We start from the raw sequence: 24,386 nt of genomic DNA, 5'->3' as shown, positions 1-24,386 counted from the left end.
AGGACTTTGGATTTTACTCCGAGCAAGATGGGAAGTCTGTGGAGGTCTTTAAGCAGCAGAGGGACACATTTGCAAAGACCCACTTTGGCTGCCGTGGAGAACAGACTCTAAGAGGGCAAGGTAGGAAGGTGGAGGAGTGGTTAGAAAACGGCTGTAATACGCCCCGTGAGGGCCGATGGCGGCTTGGCTCTCGCTGGTGGAAGTGGTGAGAAGGGGTCAGAGTTTGAACATATTTTGAAGGAGCCACTGACTGGCTTTCCTGATGGACTGGATGTGGGGCACGAGAGCGAGAAACAGTCAACCTTGCCTTCGAGCTTCTTTCCCCGAGCGATTGGAACCACGGAGGAGGTGCCGTTTAGGGAAAGGGGAAGGTTGGAAACAGGGGCTGGTTTCACATCGAAGCCTGAGATGCCTATTAGCCTTCAGATGTCAAGCAAGCCATTATATCTACAATTCTGGAGTTCAGGTGAGAAGTCAGGAAATATGCCCTGGGGAGTCACCCCCATAAAGACCTGAGACGGGAGAGACCACGGCGGGGAGTGTACGGTAGGGGAGGCAGAGGGGATCGGTCTTCGCTCTGGGACCACCCGAGGTTTGCAGGCTGGGGAGCTGAGAAGGAACCAGCAAGGCAGACCGAGAACGAACAGCCAGAAAGCTTGGTGTCCTGGAGGCCAAGAGAAAAGAGAGCCTCAGAACTGAGGGGCATAATCAGCTGTGTCAAGTGAGTAAAAGGGATGGACAATGTTCCAAAGCCACGCTGTGATAAACCACTCACATTTAGCTAATAAAATGTGGGCTTGCAAACAGGTTTCTCTAACAGCGCAGAAAACAAAGTATTTCATATGCTTTAACATGCTGCTTTCCATCTTTTAGAATACCTCCACGTTTGTGACAAAGGTTAAAAAGGAAAAAATACAAAAGGAAAACTTCAGGTTGCCCTGGGCTCCAGCACCAACACACAAAGCCAAGTCTTTCTCTACTTGTCCTCGGTGAACCAAACTCCAGTAAACGTGCCCGAAGCTTTGCTCTTTACACACACTTCCCTAGTGTTGAAATCACGTGACAGATAGAAAACGTTAAACATCGTATGCCAAGAAAAGACTCCTTGGTTTGGTTGAAATATTATCAGAGCAGGAGTGTGGTTGTGTGTGTGTGTGTGTGTGTGTGTGTTTGTGTGCACGTGTGCGCCTTTGGGCCCGTAACATTTCTGAGGACCTCTCACTCTATTTTGCTTCTCTGCTCACCTGGCGTCTATATCCCATCCCTGGAAGGAACCTGTGTATTGTTTGCTCCATTTGGATCGAAAATCACAGGGAGGGGAAGAAAACATGGACTTCTTAGAGCCAGGCTACAGAAAGTTTCTCTGCGGAGAAGCTTAAGTGAAGGGTCTGCCTCTCTCAGCTCTGAGGGTTGTCTGTCTGAAATCTCATTAGCACCCGGATGCCACTCATTTGGGTTTTAGGTTTTAGTGATAATTTCGTCTCTCTGAATTTGTAGAATTGCACTCAGGAGTAAGGGAACCCAATTAAAAATGAGGGTTTTTTTCCCCAAAAACCAAAGAGTTTTAAAACTCGGGTGCCCTTCAGCATCCCTCTAACTTTCGCCTTGGACACTCTAAGGCTGTGGAGTTTATGACACATGGTTACGTAATGCAGGCCTCTGCCTCGTGACTATGACTGCACGTGAGCACTTCGATCTTTAGACAGGCTGCATTATCAGCCCTGTAAGGAGAATGTGATGAGCCCGTTTGCGATGTGGTAACAGAAGGTCTTCTCGAGGGTAGAGAGAAATCTTGACTCTGTGCTTCAAAAACAACAGGCTAATTCTAAAACCATTATTAGTGAGTTAATGCTGACTTGGAAAACAATGACGTTAGCTAGAAACGATCACTTTTACGAATCAAAGAGGCATGTTACTCTTTTCGTCGATCATTCCCATTTCTGTCTGGGCGTAAGTGAGGGCCTCGCTACTCCAGGTGGGGTCTCTAGACCTGCATTACCAATGCAGCATCATTAGAAATGCAGGATCTCAAGACCCATGCCCACTGACCTACAGAGTCAGACTCGAATTTCAACACTCTCCCCTGGGGGAGTCTAGCACAAAAAAGTTTGAGAAACACTATTTAAACAGGGACTGTTGGGGCGGGGGTGGGTCTTGGACCACTTTTCTACCTATTCTCCTCCCCCGAGATCTCATCAGGCTGATGGCTTTAAACCCCATCTACATGTGATTGACTCCCAAACGTGTATCTCCAGCACAGAGCGCCCTGAGCTCCCGATCTGGAGATCTACCTGCTTACTTGCCTGTCTAACTTGAAGTCTAATAGGTGTCTCAGAATGAGCCTACGTGACTCTATCTCTTGCCTTCCTCCCTCTGCAACCTCCCTCCAGGTGCATCCCCGGGTAGGGAGAGGCCACGCTTTAATCGAACCAGCAGGGATGGCAGAAAACTGTGGTGTGGACACCAGGGCCCCTGCCCCCCCTCAGCCTTGCTCCTCTATTCCGGCCTCCACCAGGGTTGGCTCTTCTCTGAGGAGGGGCTCTCTCTGGAAGCTTCCCAGAGCCCACGTAAGTTGAGTCCTCCTGGCACATGAGCATCCCAGTCACAGCCTGCTTCCAGATGGGCTTTCCCGGGCAGAAACTGTCCTGTAGTCATCTCTCGACTGCCCACAGCTCACAGCCCCTCACCCTGCCCTATGTACATGTGCCCAGGGTTTACTGCAAGGTGACTGAAAGGGACCCCAAGAAAGGCAACAAGGACAAGCCTAAGTTCCTCAGTGGGCTGCGCACGACTGTGATGTGTGTACAGCATCTCCACTGAAATGGTCGGTGAAGTACTCGTTAGAGACAACAGGTTTTTATATTGAATGTTACCTACTCAGTACCTCTAGGACACAGAAATTCTCACCCATAGATGCCCCTGGATGCTGCGGAGGTCTTTTGATGGTCCGATTCCATTATCTCTGGGCTTGAGATGGTGACATTTTCAGTAGGAGTCCTTTAACACGTACACATGCATAGACATATACCTGTATTTATTTTTGCCTGTCTCTCCCCAAGAGAAGGAAAGCCCCATGAAGCAGGATTTTATTACATATCTTCAGTTCCTGGCTGGAGAAGAACTAAATTAACTCATTCAGCAAAGTTATTAATACTGAGTAAAGGGCAGAGGCCAGGAATCTTACCAAATGGTAGGTCCCTCCCACAAGGAAAGACATGTGGTGCAGAGAACCATTCCCCCTAACAGACATGGCAGGAGATTCTACCTATCGGACCCTGGTAACCTGTTAAATTTAGACACAATCATGAAACAATCAATTCCTACTGCTCGCATGGTTCAATTACACTAGGGAACCTGCCTGGACTACACTCCTTGCCTTCCATCAGCCCATCCACTCCTCCCTGTTGAAATCCTGGACTGCCTCACTATTTGAGACACTGTTCAAATGCTCCCATCTCGATGCTCCCCTAGATGTTGGTACTGTCTCCAAACCCTTACCTTCCCTAACTCACTCAGGTCCAGAGGGCCTGGGCTTGAGTCATAGCTTTGCCACTTAAGGCTGCAGAACCCTAAAAACGACCCTTGCCTTTTTCTTAATTTCTTCATCGATGAAATTAAGGTAATAAAGGCAAGACTTTCCTATTAGGACACCAGTTGCAAGTAATATGAACCTATTCAAGTTAATTGAAGCACTGAAGGGAAATGATAAAAATAATGGGTTATCACTTGGAACTCAAGGGCAGGAATACAGCTGAGCCTCAGAAAGGGGCGGGAACTGGGAATGCTCCCACTTTTCTTTGGATGTCTGCTTCATTCTTCTCCCTGCAAACCAGTTCTTTGCTTCTCAGTTGACATGTCAATGTTGACATGTCAAAACAAGGTCCCTGAGATCTCCTGTTTGCTTCTTGCCCAATCACCTGCAGAAAGCATGAGGAAGTCTCTCCAGTGGTTCTATCAGCTGCCATGGGGGTGAGAAAAGCAGGTCGGAGTTCCCGAGAGCTCATCCTGCGGAACGGGCATTTCTCAGGAAAGCTGGAAGGCTAGAGGAGTTGGGAGGGGTTTTGATGATGTGGCTCATCATCTGAGCATCCTTTTCAAAACTGCCTATTAAGTTGACTCAGAAGTTTGAGGAATAAGAAATATTTCATGTAAAGCCCTGAGCACAGAGAATACACTTAACACATTTGACTACAGAATTTATTGTCTGTAGCCCTCCAGAGGAGCTCCCTGGCACCTCTTCCCCAAACCCAGCAACCTCAAATTCCTTTTTGGGGAATTATCTCTTCCCCTGTTGGTTCTAAATCTAGGCCTGTGATCACACAAACCAAAGAGCCCCTAGAGGTTCCTTTTAACGGGCCCTTCCTCTAAGTGCACAGGAACAGGCAAGTGACCTAGGTTCACGTGGCCGGTTGCTCTCGTCTGCAAATTTGAATCTGAAGCTGCTGACTTAAGGATAAAAGAAAAGAGGGAATGCTCACAGCAGCGGCTCCCTGAGCAGACCACTCCTACGATCCAGGGTTCCTTAACTCACAGGAGCTGCCTTCCTTGTATTTCTAAGCGTGACCCAGGCTGCCCTTCAATCCTTGAGCTTCTGCTATTCTTACAAAATCCCCTTTCCCTAAGTTAACCAGGTTTGGTTTCTGACTTAACTCTTGTAACTCTAATAATGGCTATAGTATTGAAGGTGTATATTTTCAAATCTTTGAAGTATTAAATGCAAAACCACCATATCACTGTTTTCTTGAATGAGCAGCAAAAAGCCTGAGGACTAAGCTCATGAAGATCCTGGAAGACCCAGGCCAAGCGGCCTCCTGAGCTGGATGGACAGCAACCACACCAGATACCTGGGCTCTGAGGTAAATACAGGACAACGGCTGAGGGCTCTTCATGCGTGCTTCCTCCCAAGTGCTGTGTGTCATTTACTCCCCAACTATGAATGAGACGAATGAGCAGTGGCAAGCTGCCGAATCTGCCACCCTGAGGACATTTATGATTTGAACACCAATCACTCAGGTCATTGTTTCACACTCTGGTCTCTGAGTTCTGGTCTTACTCATATGAGGTCCAGAAACCCACTGAAGTCTGAATTAACTGTTAGATTTATTCAGAGATGAAGATCCATTATCTTCACCTGGAAGATGGAAAGGTTTTGAAGTTGTTTTCATCATTATTTTTATCATTTCCCTTCAGTGCTTCAATGAACTTGAATAGGTTCATAGATTTCGAATTCTCTCTAGGGTCGTATAATTTAGCACATATTTATGTGTAAGGCTTGGCCAGGGGGACTAACAACATTAACCAAGAGGTCATGATACTAAAATAATAATAAAAACAAATGAACACCCGGCAACTGGATAGCACTTTCAAGTGAATAAAGCATTTTCAATCTATAATCACGTTTGGGTATTTCAGCTTCTCTAGGGCTCGTTTTTTCTCAACTGTGTAATGTGAGGACTAAAATAGAATGGCTGTTCCCTATAAAGTTCCTTAAGAAGACAGAACTTGTCACAGAACCAGCTCCTAGAAACCCCAGTCCCTGCGTCTTTCTGACTGAGACGTCTCGCATGGCACTTCAGCGTGACTGAGTCACCTGAGCCCGCATCTGAATCCCAGCTCTGCTAAATTTAACGTATGACTCTGGGCAAGTCCTGAGCCTGTGTCTTCACCTCTAAAACAAGCCTATTAGCTCATAGGGTTGTGGTGAGGATTAAACAATGGCCATAAAACAATTCACAAGTGGCCAAAGTGACTTCTCCCTCAATCTTGCCTCTCCCCTTGTCCCTCAGCCCAAGTCTGTTCATTGTCTTGGCTAACTGTTGAGAATCCCCAACCAGAACTTTAAAATGCAGGAAACCTAAATACAATTCTATAGATTGGTATCCAGCATACTGAAACTGTAACCCAGAAAGTTTTTAGGAAGGGCCCTATGGACTGAACTGTTCTCCCCCAAATTTCATGCTGAAGCCCTAACTCCCAATGTGACTGTATCTGGAGATGGGCCTTTAGGAGGTAATTTAAGTTAAATGAAGCCATAAAGATGGGGTCCTAAGGGCTGTGGGCTTAAGAAGAGACAGACATGTCTCTCTCTGTGCCATGTGAGCACACAGCAAGAAAGGTAGCCATCTGCAAACCAGTTAAGTGTCCTCACCAGAACCTGACCATGTTGGCACCTTGATCTCAGACTTCCAGTCCTCAGAACCATAAGAAAAATCAATTTCTGTTGTTTAAAGCCACCCAGTACTTTATTACGGCAGCCTGAGCAGACTAAGACAAGCCCTTAGTGAAAATTTTTAAGAAATGGCCACACCCTGAATGAGCTCAGAGCCTAGAACATTACTGGCCATTTAAAAATTCCTGGTTGGGCTTCCCTGGTGGTGCAGCGGTTGAGAGTCCACCTGCCGACGCAGGGGACACGGGTTCGTGCCCTGGTCTGGGAAGATCCCACATGCTGCAGAGCGGCTGGGCCCGTGAGCCATGGCCGCTGAGCCTGCGCGTCCGGAGCCTGTGCTCCGTAACGGGAGAGGCCACAACGGTGAGAGGCCCGCGTACCGCAAAAAAAATTAATTAAAAAAAAAAATTCCTGGTTGTGTCTTAACTAATTCCAACCTCTGGCACTACCCAGAAATAATAGGGATAGATATTTATGCTTCTAAGCAAAGAGATGCATATTCCATTATCCTTCACCTGAGGGTCTTCTCAAAGATCACACCAGCGCTTCCCTGATGGCGCAGTGGTTGAGAGTCTGCCTGCCAATGCAGGGGACGCAGGTTCGTGCCCCGGTCCGGGAGGATCCCACGTGCCGCGGAGCAGCTGGGCCTGTGAGCCATGGACGCTGCGCCTGCGCGTCCGGAGCCTGTGCTCCAGAACGGGAGAGGCCGCAACAGTGAGAGGCCCGCGTACCGCAAAAAAAAAACAACAACTCAGTTGTGAAGGTTTAAGGAGCAGGGTAAAACCACGATCACCGATTTTGTGTTGTGTTGTGAGCAAGGACAAAGAGCAGCCTTGTGGGGAGAAAACTTCGTTTCACGATAAAAGAACAGCTGCCAAAAACGGCCCAAGAGGCTGCTGGGAATGACCTCGTCACACTCTTTACTCCTTTATATGAAGAAGATGGGGCGGGGGCGGCGATCTGGATTGAGAGTCTGGGATTTCAGCACCAGTGGAAATGATCGACCAGGCAGAGGTGCCAGAAAGGATGGACCTGCATGTTGACTGTACTCAATGCACAGGGTAGTAGAATACAAGGAGGTGAAAAGCAGGGACTACGATCAATCATGCCAGAAAGAACCTGATACACACCTAAACCTCATACTTACCTTTTAAAAAACTTGTCATAGAATTCCACATTTTAAAGTGCTACTTCCAAGATTTCTCTAGGTCCTGTTGGGATAAGTTCCTGGACTTGGCCCTATTCAGAATTGGCTGGGAGCGGTAGGACACGGAGATCAAGCCGTGGTGGATGGTGCCTGAAAACTTTACCTTTCCTTTAGAATTCTACATAGAAGAGGACCAGGAGGAGCCCCTCTTTGGCCACCTGGACTCGCACCTGGCCCGCGTCGAGGCGCACAACCAGACCCTCATCCAGCTGGAGACGCACCTCATGGCCACGAGCCTGACGCACGTTCTCATGTGGGGCTGGCTGAGTTGAGGCAGTGGCTGTTCCACATGATCTGGAGCCTTGGGACTGGGACCCCCAAAGCCGGGCTGGAGGACGCAGGATGCCGCGGCTGGTGTGGCGCCAGCCCCTGACCACGAACCACCTGGCCGAGCCCTCAACCCCGTCCATCGTGCTGGACCCGCCTGGCCTGTTTTCATCCCACAGGAAGGGGAGGACCATCCCTCTTCGGCCTTCTTAGGCTTGCCCTTACCACATGCTTGGTTCTAGATGCCTTTAGATTTCACTGTGTCAGTAAAAGGATTTTGCTCTCCCCTGGGCAGTCGAGACTTGAGGGGGGTTTTGGCTAGGGCATATGGGTAAAAACACCTGAAGGGCACTGACACGAGGCTGCATTTGTAGCCCAGTCTTGTCCCTCAAAGGCCTAAGTCCCCCGGCTGTGAGAAAGTGGTCCACCAGCAAAGATCCAGTAAAACAAGTGGCCCAATGTAAAAAAACAATAAGAATAAAAATTTAAAAAATAAAGTGCTACTTCCGCAAAGCAAAACATTCTATAAATTCCATTATAAAACAACCTAGCTGTGTTCATCATGAATGTTTTTTGTTATAGAGTTAAAACCTTGTTCCTTTTCTGTATTAGATAATACTTACCTGCCTTTTCTTTAAACCAAGATGAGTCATGAGTTCTTACATATGTGTGCAGGACACCTTACACTATTTATTGAACACCTGCGTGCCAGGCACACAAAAAACCTTATCCTTAACACAAAGAACTGCGGATAACTGTCCAGTCTTGCAGGTCCTACGGGAGCTGTGGCACCAGTTCTATCCCCCAGCCTTTAAGGTTTAGGGTCTAAGGTTTAGGGTAAGCTTTAGGGTCTAACCTGTAGGTCAAGACGAAGCACCTCATTTGTACTTTACATACATCAACTTAATTTGTCGTCCTCATTGCTGTCTAGCACTAAACTAGGGTTTTTCAGGGTTTTTTGTACTGTATCTTTCTAGATTTTTGTTTGTTTAAGGAGAGGACTTGCTTCTGTGATCCCTCACCACTAGCACCTGATGCAGCTTGCCCTCTGCATGTTTTTAACTGGCAACCATCTACGGGTTCAAGGACAAAAAATATACACATATATATACTTAATGGACCTTTCATTAGGTTGCTTAGAAAGTGATCATATACTATTTATAACAAGGGGTAGAAACATATTTTTCCCATCTAAATTCTAAACCAAGAAGCTATTACCCAATCTATACGTAGACTGGGAGTTTGGAACTGACATGCACACACAGCTATATTTAAAATAGATAACTAACAAAGACCTACTGTAAAATAAATAAATAAATTGTTTTTTTTTTAAAAAGAAGCTATTACCAATCCTAGCCATTAAAGCCTCACAACTCAAATTCCAACTATATTGTTTCTAAATTATTTAACAATCACTATTTTTAGATGTATTTAGCAAAAATCCTGATACCTTTGCTTATATTTTTTTCCTTTGGGGGAGATCAGATAAATGAACTTGTTATGACTGAAAAAATACGTAACAACTTCCCCCCTTTACTTTCTGTTTCCCTATTAAACAAAGTACGCTTTCTCTCCAACGAGGAGCTCCCACCAAAAAGGAAAAAACATTCTATGTTCTTTCATACACCAAACCAAATGACAACCTTACACTGGAAAAGCAAGCTACTGTTAAATAATGCTCTCCAATCTTGTTGAGATTAGCTTGAAAAGTTCCTGAATTGGGAGACAGCCCTTGAATGGCGAAGCCCATTTCCCCGTGAAGAAGAAAGAACCACCCCCCCCCGCAAAAAAAACTTTCTCTTTTTAAAGCACTGTGTAGTTTAAAACATTAAAAAAAAAAAATCAGCACAGCCATCACTTTGATGTGATGTAGATTAGATAGCAAGGTAAGACTGTAAATATACCAACTGTAATATGGAATTTAATTTTATCTATGAAGTATTCTGAAATCAAAGACGACATGCATCAGGCACATCCAACAGAAGACTTTTACAATGGTTTACATTTCCTTTTTATTTATTTCTTGAAACTGCCCATATTGCAGGTTTCTCATGGATGAAATATGGAACTGAGCAGATTCTTTTTTCTACAAAATTATGGTATAAACTTGCTCAATTTTCTATCTTATTGCTAATAGACCTTACAGGTGCACAGTTTGTAAAATAAACCCCTTAAGGACTGAATGCATAGAGCATGCTGCAAGGTACAAGAAATAAGCTAAAAATGAGCATATAAACCTACATCTGGACCAACACAGTACTGAATGCTGGCAAACATTTATCACAACACATGGAAAAATTAATAAAAGGAAATACAGTTCAGTCCTGAAAGGGTTAAATAGAAACCCTAATATATTATTGTTTCTAACCATCATCCCACATTACAGTGCTTGAAAACAAAGTCGAAAGTCTGGCACAGAAAATTACACACATTTGTTCAGTACTCATCAGAAACACAGCTGCTTTTGAAATCAAAAATAAGTAACTTGGTTAATAATTGAATAACATTTTGTTTCAAAAAGGAACACCCCCCCCACCCCCTGCATGGATTATCTGGTTAAACATGACTAGTTAGTTTAGTTCTTAAAACCTGTGTTGGAAATTGAGGGCACAGATGGTACTCGTTTCATTAAAACAAAAACAAAAACAAAACCCCCCCCAAAACAAAAAACTAACCAGTTACAATGGCAAATAAGTCTGTGCAGTACGAGTGACAAATATTTCACTAATTAATATATATATGAGGATGCCTTTATTTGCCACAGTTTAAGAAAAGTCAGCAGCAGGGTAAATTTTATACTAGTGTTCAACTCTGAAATCATTTAAAATAAAAAGGGCATTTTATATTTAAAGCCTTTAGCTTGCCATCCCAATCTACGTGATCAAATTCAACAGAACTAATAAAAACATATTGGATAACAGACTCAGCTTCTATGCATATTTTCAGAAACTGCATAGAATCATAAGAGCATAGGCTACACTTCTAATACAGAATTAAAAAAAAAAAAACCTTGAATGTACTATATTTTAACTGAAGTGGTTACCATTCTGAGAGTCTTTATAAGGGAAAATGACCAGCATCTCTAACAATGCCACCATTGGAGGAGGGGCCGTGTTCTACCATAACCAGAGGACAAGGCTCCTGAAAATTAAACACTGAAAATAATTCACAAAAAAATTTTAATCAGCTGATAAAAGAACTACTAATAAACAATAAGTCACAACAGACAAATCATTTCAGTCTTTAGTTTGTGGTATGTAGAATGTCATAAAATAGTGGGGGGGGAGAATGCCTGTATAAGCATATTCTTGGACTTTTCAAAAAAAAAAAGAGGAAAAGGGTTTACAGTCTAATATTTCAATTATCTTATTAAAATAAACAAAGAGCCAAAATTAGATATAGTTAAACAGTAAAAAAGCAAAAGTTAATTTTAGTAAAGCCATAAACTTGAAAAAATTATTTTGAGTTGCAATGCTGGGTAGGAATAGTTTGTTCTTCAAAAGCATCTCATCTATTATCAGTTAATTTAATATAATTTGGTAACTAAATACCAAACCTGGGAAGTGGAGGAAACTTGTGGCCCATTCAAAGTAAGGCAGCACTGAAAACATTTCGGCGCTCTGAACAAAAAGCACTGTGTAAAGACTACTTCCAGACTCAACAGAGAGGAGAATAAATACTACTCAGAAACAAGCAAGTTTGCAAGAAAAAGCCAGTAAACAGTTAAAACAAAGAAAGATAAGGCCACAATGAATTCTGCCCTTGGTCACTGAAACAGATTTAAAGTGTGAGGCAGGATTAGCTTACAAGAGAAGCTAGTGACGGGAGCAGACTTAAAGAGAGAAAGGCTATATATAGTATAATGCAGCCTGTGAGTAATTAAAAAGGCTTGCAGTAAAGAGAAGACCACAATAACTTTTATTTAACCACTAACATGTTTTACAAATGACTTCCCCCTTGAAAACTGAGGAAAAAGTGATGTAAAGATGTTAGGAATTGTATTTACAATGGCAGAGTCTGAGCAGAAGAATGAGTAATGAAGATATCAAAGCTGGGGGTGGAGGGGAGTGGGGGGAAGCTACTAACAATGATGTTTTAAAAAGTCTACTGACGGAAACTTTTCAAAATAGCCCAGGACACCAGAAAGACAATTTCTGTATGGAAACTGCAGGAAGTTAGTTTTGCATTCTTAAGGTACTTGTGGCTCCTGTTTTATGGGACAGTAAAAGCTTACCACAATCTAGAGGTAGTTTTTACTCAAAGAAAGATGACTGTATTACTAGACCATGTCCTGTAACATCACACACATAGTTCCTGTAGAAAACGTAGCCCAATGAGTCTGCTGCAATTTCTAAGACACCGAACATAGGCGTGCCCAAAGTGCAGGAACAAACCCAACGTGAAACTGGTGAGCCCAGCACACACAGCCAGCACACAACCCTGAATGCAGCCAAATCTTAACTGAATGGAGAAGAAATGCTTTCCGAGTAGGAGACATTTGTGAAGATGCTCAGTACTGGGGAAGAGAAAACAAAAAAAGGCAGGGAGAGAAATGGAAAGATAAAGTACATTTGCATTTTTATAATCTTACAGCTATCTGTTCCTAAAGTACTGTCTTCCAGCTATTTTAGTTGGTCATCTAGTAAAAGCATCTTGTTTCAAGGTTACAATGATATTTTGGCCTAGGCTACCCCCCACAAAAGAAAGTAAGTAAAAACATGCTTTTGCTGAGATTTTCCTCATTATACAATAAGGGCACCATCTACCAACTGGTAGCAAATACTTCTGATGATATTTTTTTGTCATATGCCAACAAGGCAGAAAAACACCCTGCTGAATGAAATCACTGGGAATATTCTAGCTTCAAAATAAAATGTTTAACTTACACATAATACAAGTTATGTACAAGATTAGGAGGAGGGAAAACCTGAACAAATCCTGGACCGCACAGATACATTTCTGCACAGGAAAAGGGAAGGGAACACTGTAAAAACCAACATGTTCCACGCCATTAACTCATTAATGACTAAATGGCCACATTTAATTCCAGGTAAATGTTAGAACCTCTTGGATTACAACTATAAATACATTTTTTTAAAAAAAAGGAACACAGAAATAACTATCAACGGTGTCTGAGAATAGAGACTAAGTCAACGTACGTTGCATGTATTGCAGGCAAGGCAGAGGCATTTTTTTTAAAGCTTTTGCACAGACTTCAAATAATCTTAAAAGAAATATGCAGGCCTTTACAAGATTTGAATTGCTGAAATCAAAACACCTTCCACTCATGAAAAGTCATAAGACTTCAGCTTTTAAAGAAAATAATAAAATAAAAAGAACAGTTCCAGCCTTAGACCAAAAAGACCTGGAGGAGTATGGTAATTAGATTAAACAAGCATGGTCAGGCTTGGAACCTGAATGTACTTAAGAGCAAAAGCTCAAAGGGGGTGGGGAGGAGAACAACCTATTTGGTAACAAAGGTGTACTATATATACTGTGATATAAAAAAGGTATGGTGAAAATGTACCTTTTACTAAAGCTTATACAAGTTCCTTGGTCCATAAAAACTATGTTAGATTTTCGTCTTCTAGTTTGATTACCTTTTACTCCAGCCACATCTCTATTTCTTGCCCATTTAAACAAAACCAAACAAAAACCAAACAAACAAAAATAACAGCCGAAAAAAATCAATTTCCAAAAGTTTGCACATTTTGATGTTTTTTTGTTTGTTTTACTGTGGCTTCTGCACTTCAAATCAGCACTTGCAGGTAATGGGGTTTTTGAATAGTATCACCGGGTACGAAAAGTTTTCCCAAGAAACCACAAAAGATTGTTCATTTTTTTCTTTCTTTTTTTGTCAACATTTTGCCGCACTCAAGTCAGTGTAAGTCCTAGCAAAAAGACGGTAGTTAGGACACAACTGTTGCTGTAGATGACGTGACATTGGTTGAATTTGTGCTGACATTTGTGTAACTCCCCTCGCTGTTTGTGTTTGACTCATTAGGGGGCACTTGGCTAGAGTTGGCTCGAAGGATTGCTCCCGCCGCGCTGCAATGTGGCCGTGGCCCCGGTTCTGGGGTGTAGGTAAAGGTAAGGCTGGTGGAATAAATGATTCCATCATTACGGACCAAAGTTACTGGAACCTGGACTGGCTGCCGGACCCATCTCCAACCTTCTCGGAATGCAGAAATGTCTGGGACAACACAGAGCATACTCTCTCCACATCTGAGGAGGAAATAGAAATCACTTAAAAGCACAGAAAATTTTAGAACTGAAACTTAAAACAAGGTTGCTTAAATACAGGACAACCAATATCAGGAAAGAGTCTCATGAACCCACACCCCCATCAAAAACTCTAGATGATATAAAAAATTATATTAAGTACCTGTACATAGTTTCAGCTTCTACATCCCCAAACCACACTCGTAAATTTGGAGTGAAATTCTGTCCTGTAAGTTCAAGCATTGCTACGTCCCCACCGCCATTCAACTGCAATTCACAGAAAATCAGAACAATGTTGAGAAAACTTTTCATTTTTCATTAAAGTACAGTTTCTCATTCGACTATCATGTGCAAAAAAATGGATAAATAAAATGCTTCTTTTAAATGACATGATTATAAAGACAAAGTGAACTAAAAATATCGCAAGCTAATATACAAACTGATTTACATTTAAATTTTCTTGCATAAAATTATGTTCCTCTCATTTTCTTTTTTTAAAAAAATCAACAAATGATGTGTAACAAAACCTCCAAAAAAAAAAAAACTCCAAATCACAAGATTTGGAGAAAAATCAAATTTATTGTGAAATAAAATTATGCCATGTCATAGCTGAGATCAGTTGCAAAGAGCTAAAAGTCAACTTGTAAGTGGTCTCACCTGAAGACTTTCTACAACAGGCACCGGTGTGACTGGGGCAAGGACAGGGCCCATCCCCTCGTAAAATGTATACTCTGCCTTATCCGTACTAATGATTGTCCAGGAAGCGCCATCATTTATCATCTCTTTATTTGGTTCTTTTGGGCATGGAGTGGCCTTATGAAAAAATTGGTTAGAAATTGAGTTTTATATACACTGCAGTATAAGACACTTTAACAAAGTAACACTCATAGACTGGCATTAACATGAAGAGAATTTAGTACAAATTTATAAACTTCCCAAGCACGATGCTTCGCCAATCCCTAAACAAACAGAATATTAACATGGAAACCTCACATATGGCAGGTTTTATTTTAATACAAAATATTTCAGTGACATACTAAAAACTAATAATACCTTCAGAATAACCATTTAAGTAAGAGTATACCAGTACCTGTATAATTTCTTTAATAAAAGATCAGTATCTGTGATGTAAATAGCTGTTTAAAACTCTTTAGGGATCCCTGAGAGAGAGAGAATGGGAGCCCCCTCCTGCTCAGAGAACAGCTAGAAACTTACGTACTTTCAGCGGGAAAGAACCGAGATATTGACTGACAATCCCCTACCCCTATCTCGAAACACCTAGGCCAGACCATCAGTGCTGGGTTGAGGAGACTGGCTGTGTGTGCATCTCTCTGGAAAGTCTCCAGATGTTCAGAAATGAGTTTCATGTGAAAGCATAACTATTCTATTAAGTCATCTGTTCATGTCATAAATGTCCTCATGAAAGCCTTCTGAGTAAATATAGTTAAAAATTAGCTTTTGAAATGTGTCATCATTACTATCTTAGAAGACCCCAATATAAATCTGATGAGAATTATGAACGCTCCTCCAAAATAGGCATGTATCATATACAATGTTGTCTGCACATAATTTCAGGTGATTTACTGAATACCCAACATCTAGTTTTGGATAATCTGAGGGGCTCTCTGTTCCTCAGAACTAGATGTTAACTGCTTCTCTTAGAACATTTTCATAGTTTTGAGTTCTTCCTTGATGTAGGATGACTGCTATATCCGAGGAACATGTGGGCTAAGGACCCTTGAACTTGAGATAAATATCTGAACACACAGCTTCATGTATTTGGATACAATTGACATTAAGCGAGAGTTTCATGTTTCTAAATGCTGCTAACCTAATAGTTTGCACATTTTAGATTTTACCAGTAATTTAAAAACATACCTGAAACTGAATTATTCTTTCTTGAGAAAGGCACAAGTACATTCTTTCTGTATCCTTAAGGTAAAATGCACATTTATGGAGCTGTGACACAGGATCATCTGCATCCAGTAATGCGGTCTGCTTATCAACTTTCCTAATTATCTGTATTTCAACAATTAAAAAAGAAAAGATCATCACATATGGAGTTTTCATTTCGTACACTGTCAAGAGTACACAGAAAGAATCTGCTATATAATAATACACCACAGGTATTTGTAACATACCTACATACACAAAAGAATTTACAAACAATAAAGCTAGGTATAAGAATACTTTTAGATTGCAAGCATGTTAAGAATGTAGAGATGTTACCTTTTTCCTTGAACTCCTAAAAAAATAGGGCAGACTGGCACCTGTTTTCTAGATCAGTGGTTTTCAAACTTTAATGTCCATACAAATCATCTGGGGTTCCTGTTAAACACACATCTGTTCTGATCCCACAGATCACATACGGGGCGTGATATTCTGCATTCTAGCAAATTTCCAGCTGATGTTAATCCTGACCTTTCCAATAATATACAACGACAAATATTCCAACATCAAAGGGGAAATTATCTCTAAAGGCCACTATGGGTGTGCTAGTCGGTACCTAAGTCCAGTATCATACTTATATGTTGTTTTAATTTTAACCTAAAAGAGGTTATCATTTTGCAGATTAGGAAACAGGCTCAGAGGTCAGGTTAAGTTCCTCAAAATCACTTGGTTAGTAGCTCAGGGACCAGAATATGATTCCAAGGCAGGCTGCTTGTCCAGCCTGAACTCTTTCCATTACACACTATGACCTTATAATCCAAATATTCCACAAAACACATATGGATATCTGAAAGATAATCCTATCAAACCTTAGACGTTACTTATCACATGGAAGGTAATCACTAAGCGTTTGAGGACTATGAAAATCACTCCCAACAGCATACAAACATGTTAGAACTATTTCTCATCTAAAATCAGAAGAAACCCCTTCCTTGACTACACATCCCTGTCCTTCCCTCTCACCACCCTGTTTCTCTGCTCTCCTTTACATCAAAACTCCTCTTCCTCACCACCCCAACTCCTGAAATCTCTCCAGCCTTTTGTCTCAAAATTGCTCTTGGTGAGGCCACTAAGGACTTCAAGACAGTTGAATCCCATAAGCACTTCTCTGTCCTCATCTTATTAGCTTTCTCAGAGGCATCCGACCCACACATTCTTCCTTCGGGGATACACCTGCTCTAACCAGCCTTTAGTCTCCACAGCCGAGTCCCCAAATCTCTTCTCCTCTATCCATACTCTATACTTTCTATACTATTTAGAAGTTGGCAACTCCTAAATTTGTATTTCCGGCCATAGCCTTTCTCAGGCACTCGACGTGTATATTTAACTACCTATTCAACAGTTACACTGAAAATGTCTATTAATAGGCATCTCAATTTAATCAAAAACAGAATTTTTTATTTCTTCCTAAATGTGATCCTCCCTCAACTCATAGCTCAATAAATGACACCACGTTCACTCAATCCTAAAACTGTGGAGTCATCCTTGACTCCTTGCTTTCTCTTATACCCAAGCTGTCAACAAATTGTTAGGTCTACCTTCAAACAAATCGGTCACCTCTCATCACCTTTCCAGTACCATCCTAGTCTAAGGTACCATCATCAACTTCTCGCCCGAATTTTGACAAAAGCCCAACCACCTTTCTCTTTGTTTCCACAGCTATGTCCCTATGCTCTCTTATCCACAAAGCAGCCAGAATTATTCTTCCAAACATAAACCAACCATCATTCCCTGTTTAAAACTCTCCAGTGGGGACTTCCCTGGTGGCGCAGTGGTTAAGAAGCCGCCTGCCAACGCAGAGGACACGGGTTTGATCCCTGGCCCAGGAAGATGCCACATGCCACAAGCAACTAAGCCCGTGTGCCACAACTACTGAGCCTGAGCTCTATAGCCCACAAGCCACAACTACTGAGCCCGTGCACTGCAACTACTGAAGCCCACACGCTCTAGGGCCTGTGTACCTCAACTACTGAGCCTGCGTGCCGCAACTACTGAAGCCCACGCACCTAGAGCCCGCGCTCCACAACAAGAGAAGCCACCGCAACGAGAAGCCCGTGCACCACAAGGAAGAGTAGCCCCCACTCGCTACAACTAGAGAAAAGCCCGCGCACAGCAATGAAGACCCAATGCAGCCAAAACCCCCCCCCCCAACACACAAAACCCTCCAGTGGCCTCCTATCTTACACAGATAACATAAAGTCCGTAGTGTAGATAGAGAGAGGGACTTGACAAGATGTTGCCCATGGCTAACCTTGCAGAATCATGTCCTGGCACTTCCCCCCCGCACCCCGACTTGGCTCTAGCTACAATGGCTTCCTTGCTAGTCCTCACACATTCCTGTCTTAAGTTCTTTTTGCCCTCATTCTGTCAGCCTGAAATGCTCCTCACCCAGTTTCTGCTTTCCCAACTTCATTCTGGTCTCTGTTCAAATAGCCCCACTTCAAAAAGACTTCTCTGACCACTCTAAGCACTCCCATTTCCCTATCCCTTTATCCTGTTTTAATGTCTTATCACTTACATTAACCTTTTAATACATTATATGGGTATTTCTTTAGCTGGTTTTTGTTGACATCCCTTCCAAAATGTAAGCTCCGGGCTTCCCGGGTGGCGCAGTGGTTAAGAATCCGCCTGCCAATGCAGGGGACACAGGTTCGAACCCTGGTCCGGGAAGATCCCACACGCCGCGGAGCAACTAAGCCTGTGCAACTACTGAGCCTGTGCTCTAGAGCCCACAAGCCACAACTACTGAAGCCCACGTGCCTCACGTGCCTAGAGCCTGTGCTCTGCCACAAGAGAAGCCACCGTGACGAGAAGCCTGCTTGCCTCAACTAGAGAAAGCCCACACGTAGCAACAAAGACCCAATGTGGCCAAAAATAAATAATAAAATAGAATAAATTAATTAAAAAAAAATGTAAGCTCCAAAAGGAAAGAAAGTCTACCTTGTTCACCAATGTATCTCCAGCATCTAGACAGTTCCTGGCCCATGGGTTCAGGGCTATTTGTAGAATGCACGTATGCATGTAGGACTGTAATACTTTGCTCCACAATGAACATCCTTAACAGTAGCTACTCACAAGATATTGTGAGGACTAAATGAATCAATATATGTAAAAGTGCTCAGAACAGTGCTATTAATATTATGCAATATTATTGGGTTTTTATTACTTGATTCACACCGGACATATTCCAAGATGATTTTTCTTTACTTAAACCACAGCTATTAAAAATCCCAATCTTTTAAAGTCAACATTCTTCATATTTACATATTTTTAGCTCTGCAGTTTATTAGTCAGAATATTTGTCATTCTACTCACATCACCACTAATTTTTGAGTTTAAAGGGAGACACTACACTTTTAGCAATTACAGCTTCTAAGATATTCTGTGAGACTAATTAAACTCAAGCAAAATGTTTCCATTCAATGCTAGTCTTAAAGGTGTATTTAAATTTAATGATGTTTGGATTTTAGGGAAATAAGTGAATTTTGAATGATGTAAGTTTAAAGCTTACTGTAAGTCTACCACACTCAACTATGACTTCACCACGTAAGAGTCAACATTTGCCTATGACACTGTCATTTCTGTAATCCACTGTTTCTCCACTACCTAGTAATAATAAGCATATTGAGAACATGGGCCATGTTTGGTTCAATTTTATTTCCCATAATAGTTCTCTGGACATAGACACTGCTGAATGACCTAGTCTCACCAATAAAGAAACCAAATATGTCCCCTACTATTTGGTATCAAACTTGCTGTGATCATTTCTAATTATTAAGAATAGGAAAGAAATCTGAGAAACCAGATAGTACGAATGTTCTAACAAGCTACGTGTGAGGAATTCTACATTCATAAAACACCAGATGTTACTCCAACCAGCTCTCTCTCTTCTACGCTGGCTTTGTAGGTTACTGGTACAGTATTTTCCATATTTCTGAGGTAAACAGGATACAGCTCTTAAGGACAGAAAACATATCTTATTCATATTCCTAGACTATACCTGGTAAATGCCCAGGCTGAATTCATGTCGCTAATTAGTTTACCTAACAGATTTTAGATGTCCCAAACCTCTGGGGCATCTGACAGCCTTGAGGAAGTGGGATAAATACTAACCAGTGTTTCTTGTTAGTTGGCTAGACCTACATAGACTATGCCTGTTTTTAAAGTATCCTAAAAACCAGGATTTCTCATTAGAACATTCATCCCATTGAAACTCGGTCTTGGAGGGAGAGTGTTTTCCAAGCAAAGATCTCCAATAAGGCTAATATTCTAGGAAGCATAGCATGCAATGTTCAGATATTAAGACAGTGTCATCCTTCTCGAAAGCACATGAAAGCCTCCTCTGAAAAACGTGCCTTTGTTGAAAACTGCACGTAAGTGGAGGTATAGGAGGGCATGAAGTAGTGCAGACCATATAAAGCCTAGCTATGTCTCTGAGGAATCTAATTCCTCAGTCACACAATCTCTAGAAAGGGGTATTTATCGGTACATTGTTAACGATGGTACTGCAACTTTTCCTAAGGCATTCTCTGGATCAGGTTTTTTATTGCAACATTTTTATAATCAGAGCCCCATACTTTTATATGTTGAAAATATTCAATTAAAGATGATGTTCAAGGGGCTTCCCTGGTGGCGCAGTGGTTGAGAATCCGCCTGCCAATGCAGGGGACACGGTCCAGAAAGATTCCACATGCCGCAAAGCAACTAAACCCGTGCGCCACAACTACTGAGCCTGTGCTCTACAGCCCGTGAGCCACAACTACTGAGCCCGTGTGCTGCAACTACTGAAGCCCGTGTGCCTAGAGCCCATGCTCCACGACAAGAGAAGCCACTGCAATGAGAAGCCCGCTCACTGCAACAAAGAGTAGCTCCCGCTCACCGCAACTAGAGAAAGCCCACGTGCAGCAGCGAAGACCCAACACAGCCAAAAATAAATAAATAAATTTATTAAAAAACAAAAAAAAAGATGACCTTCAAGCAAGGCAGACCGGTACTTTACATGAAACTAAGTGAAAACACTATTTTAAGATTTGAGTCTGTCTTCTAAGTGGCCCATATATAAGCTGTTGCTGATCAGAGGCAAAGGCCTCTGAATAGTGATTCTATAGTACAAGCATTTAATACCAAAGCAAATAAACATTATCCTTGGAATACAGTGACACATAATGAATGAAAAGAGAAGAACCTGAGTAAATGTTGATTCAGCTTGTTTTTTGGTGTGTCTTTCTTTCTAATTTATGCACCCTTCTTTCCCTACCTTTCCCCTTTTTATAATTTGCCTCAGGTTCAAGGTTTTGTAAATTTATATTACTATGTTTCACATATTTTGGCTTATGAAGTTGAAATGGGAAATAAAATCACCTTGTACAACCATGACACAGAAAAATATAAAACAAAAACAATAATATGATGCATTTACTTAGTTATAGATCAACCCAGCTCCTGCTGAAATAGTCCCAGAAAATATCAGCCAATGAAATACTTCATCAAAGAGATACAAAGCATATTCAGGCAAGTAATACTAAAAGTTCTTCCATTCACTTAACCCCCTCCCCCAACCTGACCTTGAATCAAACTTACTCATAAACCCCCTCCATCTTTAATATAACTAAATTGTGTTCTGCTTCAGAAAAGGAGGGGGAAGATGACAAAGGGTATATGAGGGGCTTTTGCTTCATTCTGCTAAGAAAAGCAGTTTTTTACAGTTTTAAAAAGCCCCAAACACTATGCCTCTCTACCAGAGTAAGAAACACCAATTTTATTTAATTTTTAAATCCATCTTCCTTTGGGAGAATAAAATAATAAAAATTTTGCTTATATTTTTAAAGAAATTTGAAATTCTATGCTTTTGAAAACTTGGTCCTGTGTTGGGATGAAGCAGGTACCACAAAGAATGAATAATGTATCTACATTAGTTAAGAAAATAAATCCTAATGTAACTTTATAGTGCCCTCTATTGAACATATCCAGATATACAACCAAAAAGGGAAAAGGCCACCAACATTTATTAGAAACAGTCATGAAATCATTAAGGCCATACCAATCTTGGGAGTGCCATGCCAGTAACTGAACACACAAGTTTGACTGTTTGTCCATAATGGATGTATCCATCGCGGACTGTGAATTCTTCTCCTTCTGATTCATCGTCATCCACTGCAGTGCAATGGAAACAGATCAAATTATCATCTTTTAGAACTTATTAATCTGCTTATAAAAATGACAAAACTTAATATATCTGTATGTCTTATTAGTAAAAAGAATTTAACAATTTCACACGAAAAAAATCAAATGCATATTTTTATACTCACAGAGATGAATGTAAAATGCTCCCCACTGCTGAGAACTGGCATGGAAATTACCTCCTTCTACATGCAAGTATCTGGTACTAACTGTCTGGGATCGAAGTCGATTAAACAGAGCCACCTTTGTTCCTGAGGCAATGCATACTGCAAAGAAAACACAGCTCCTATTTATGTGAGTGGGGTTTGGGGGCGGGGCAACAGTGGAGAGCAAGAAGGGACCAGTACCCGGTGAATCAGGACTATGCATTACTATCATTTAATAATTAATGGATTCTGCTAACAATTTTTTTAACCCTCTAAGAAAATACAGATGATACCCCCAAAAATCAAGGTAACTCTTTATCAATAATGTCAAGCTAAAGATATATAATATGTCCATAAAAATCTTTTTTTTTTTTTTTTTTTGCAGTACGTGGGCCTCTCACTGCTGTGGCCTCTCCCGTTGCGGAGCACAGGCTCCGGACGCGCAGGCTCAGCGGCCATGGCTCACGGGCCTAGCCGCTCTGCGGCGTGTGGGATCTTCCCAGACCGGGGCACGAACCCGTGTCCCCTGCATCGGCAGGCGGACTCTCAACCACTGTGCCACCAGGGAAGCTCCATAAAAATCTTTTTAAAATGAGAGTTACACAGTATGTTTAATGCGGTGCTGTTTTTTAAAAGGAAGTTACTTTTAAAATAATAAGTGTCCAACAGTAGGAAATTGATTAAATAAATTATAATATCATTCACCTATTTGAATAATGTGTATTTAAATGCATTGGTAAGAAAATATCTCCCTGATATATCACTGAATGGAAAGCACACTCTTTATACTGTGGTTTCATTAGGTAAACATATACATTTTTATGTGACAGCATGTGTCTCCATGTGCTCACATCTATTTCTGTGGAATACATTCATAGAGAGGGGTGTGGAAGGATGTTTACCAAAGTTGATGGCAACTGCCTCTGGATACTGTGATTTTAGAGATTTTGCTTCCTTCTAAATACCTTATAGTATAGCATTGCATGAAATTTCTTGAAAAAACAACCACATCTATGTAAGCAAGAAAATACTCTGAAAATGAAATATGTTCTCTGCCATCAAGTAACTTAGAGTCAATAGAAATATAAAACTAAAGAGGTAATCCTGTAATTTGAATTGGAAACAGCCTAAATACATGAAATTATACCTCCTGATGCAAGAACACTACATCGCTGTGAAGTAGGCTTGCCCTCCAGTAACAAACAACAAAAAAGAACCAAAGAACAACCACCTTAAATCTGATCAAGTTTCTAAATTTACTGACAAAGACTCTCTCCTTGACCAAACTTTAGACAGGCTCCTCTGAGCCCTTTTTCCACCGGGACTCTTCCTTGGGCCCTGGCATTGGCCTGCCTAGCCCGGTTATTGCCAAGAATCCTGCTAAACCATCCTCCCATCCTTGATATCTGCTCAAGTTCCTCCCCTCCACCTTCATATCTGATCATCTAGGCCTGTCTTCATAAAAATTCTGGTAAGCTAGTTTGTCAAGAATCCCCCTTCCCTTCATGTCTCTCTCCTCTTAGTAACTTTCCATCCACTGATCCCCTCAACTCTGTTCCTTGGCTATAAATCCCCACTTCTCCTTGTTGTATTTGGAGTTGAGCTCAGTTCTTTACTGAAATCTCTTTTCCCTACTGCAACGGTAGTGAATAAAATCTGTTTCTAACCATCTTTAGTGTCCAGCTCTGTTTCTCTCTGACACTACAATTTACAGAAAATACATTAAACTACACCAAGGAAATATAATTAGCAAATTCCAGTATGTGGAAATCTCTCATGGTCAACTGACTCAGTCTCTTGAATAAATAAACTACAAGAAGAAAGAGAGAAACAGAGAGATGTAGAGAAAATCCACAGATTAAAAAAAACTCAAGGACATGTCAATACAATATATAGAATAATATCTGGTGGATCTTATTTGAATTTTGATTCAACCAAAGGGCTAAAAAAAACCCCCACATTTTAGGTAATTTTAAATTTGAGCACTAGCTAGGTATTTAATGATACTAAGAAACTATTTCTTTTTATAGTTGTTTTATGTTTATTTTTATGTGATCATGGTATTGTAATTATATTAGAAAACAAGAGACCCTATCTTTCAGAGATACACAGAAATATTTACAGATGATATAGTGTCTTGGATTTGCATCAAACTAAAATGAGGGCAGAGGAAAGTGTGTGGGGGGGGTAAGGTTACAGATGAAGATAAATCAAGACTGGCTTGAAGTTAAGATCACTGCTGCAA

The 24,386-nt window shown here is 41.4% G+C and overlaps 1 protein-coding gene across 5 annotated transcripts in view; it reads right to left on the bottom strand.

Moving 5' to 3' along the window:
- Positions 1-9,517: 9,517 nt before the first annotated feature.
- Positions 9,518-24,386, bottom strand: part of LOC111170864 (recombining binding protein suppressor of hairless) — a 236,837-nt gene continuing 221,968 nt past the window's right edge. For all 5 annotated transcript variants that reach the window (XM_022566471.2, XM_022566457.2, XM_022566463.2 and 2 more), the window contains 6 exons: positions 22,124-22,261; positions 21,856-21,968; positions 15,744-15,884; positions 14,523-14,678; positions 14,029-14,132; positions 9,518-13,868 (listed from right to left, as the gene is read on the bottom strand). In XM_022566471.2, coding sequence (XP_022422179.1) covers positions 13,553-13,868; positions 14,029-14,132; positions 14,523-14,678; positions 15,744-15,884; positions 21,856-21,968; positions 22,124-22,261 — 968 coding nt within the window. In that variant the 3' untranslated portion in view covers positions 9,518-13,552. The remainder of the gene's footprint in view (positions 13,869-14,028; positions 14,133-14,522; positions 14,679-15,743; positions 15,885-21,855; positions 21,969-22,123; positions 22,262-24,386) is intronic.

Source organism: Delphinapterus leucas, chromosome 5 (genome assembly GCF_059928025.1).
Source record: "Delphinapterus leucas isolate spDelLeu-1000000601 "Yukka" chromosome 5, BTC_Dleu_Yukka2, whole genome shotgun sequence".
Lineage (NCBI taxonomy): Eukaryota > Metazoa > Chordata > Mammalia > Artiodactyla > Monodontidae > Delphinapterus > Delphinapterus leucas.
The sequence above is the reverse complement of the archived record's forward strand: the minus strand, read 5'-3'. Positions and strand labels throughout refer to the sequence as shown.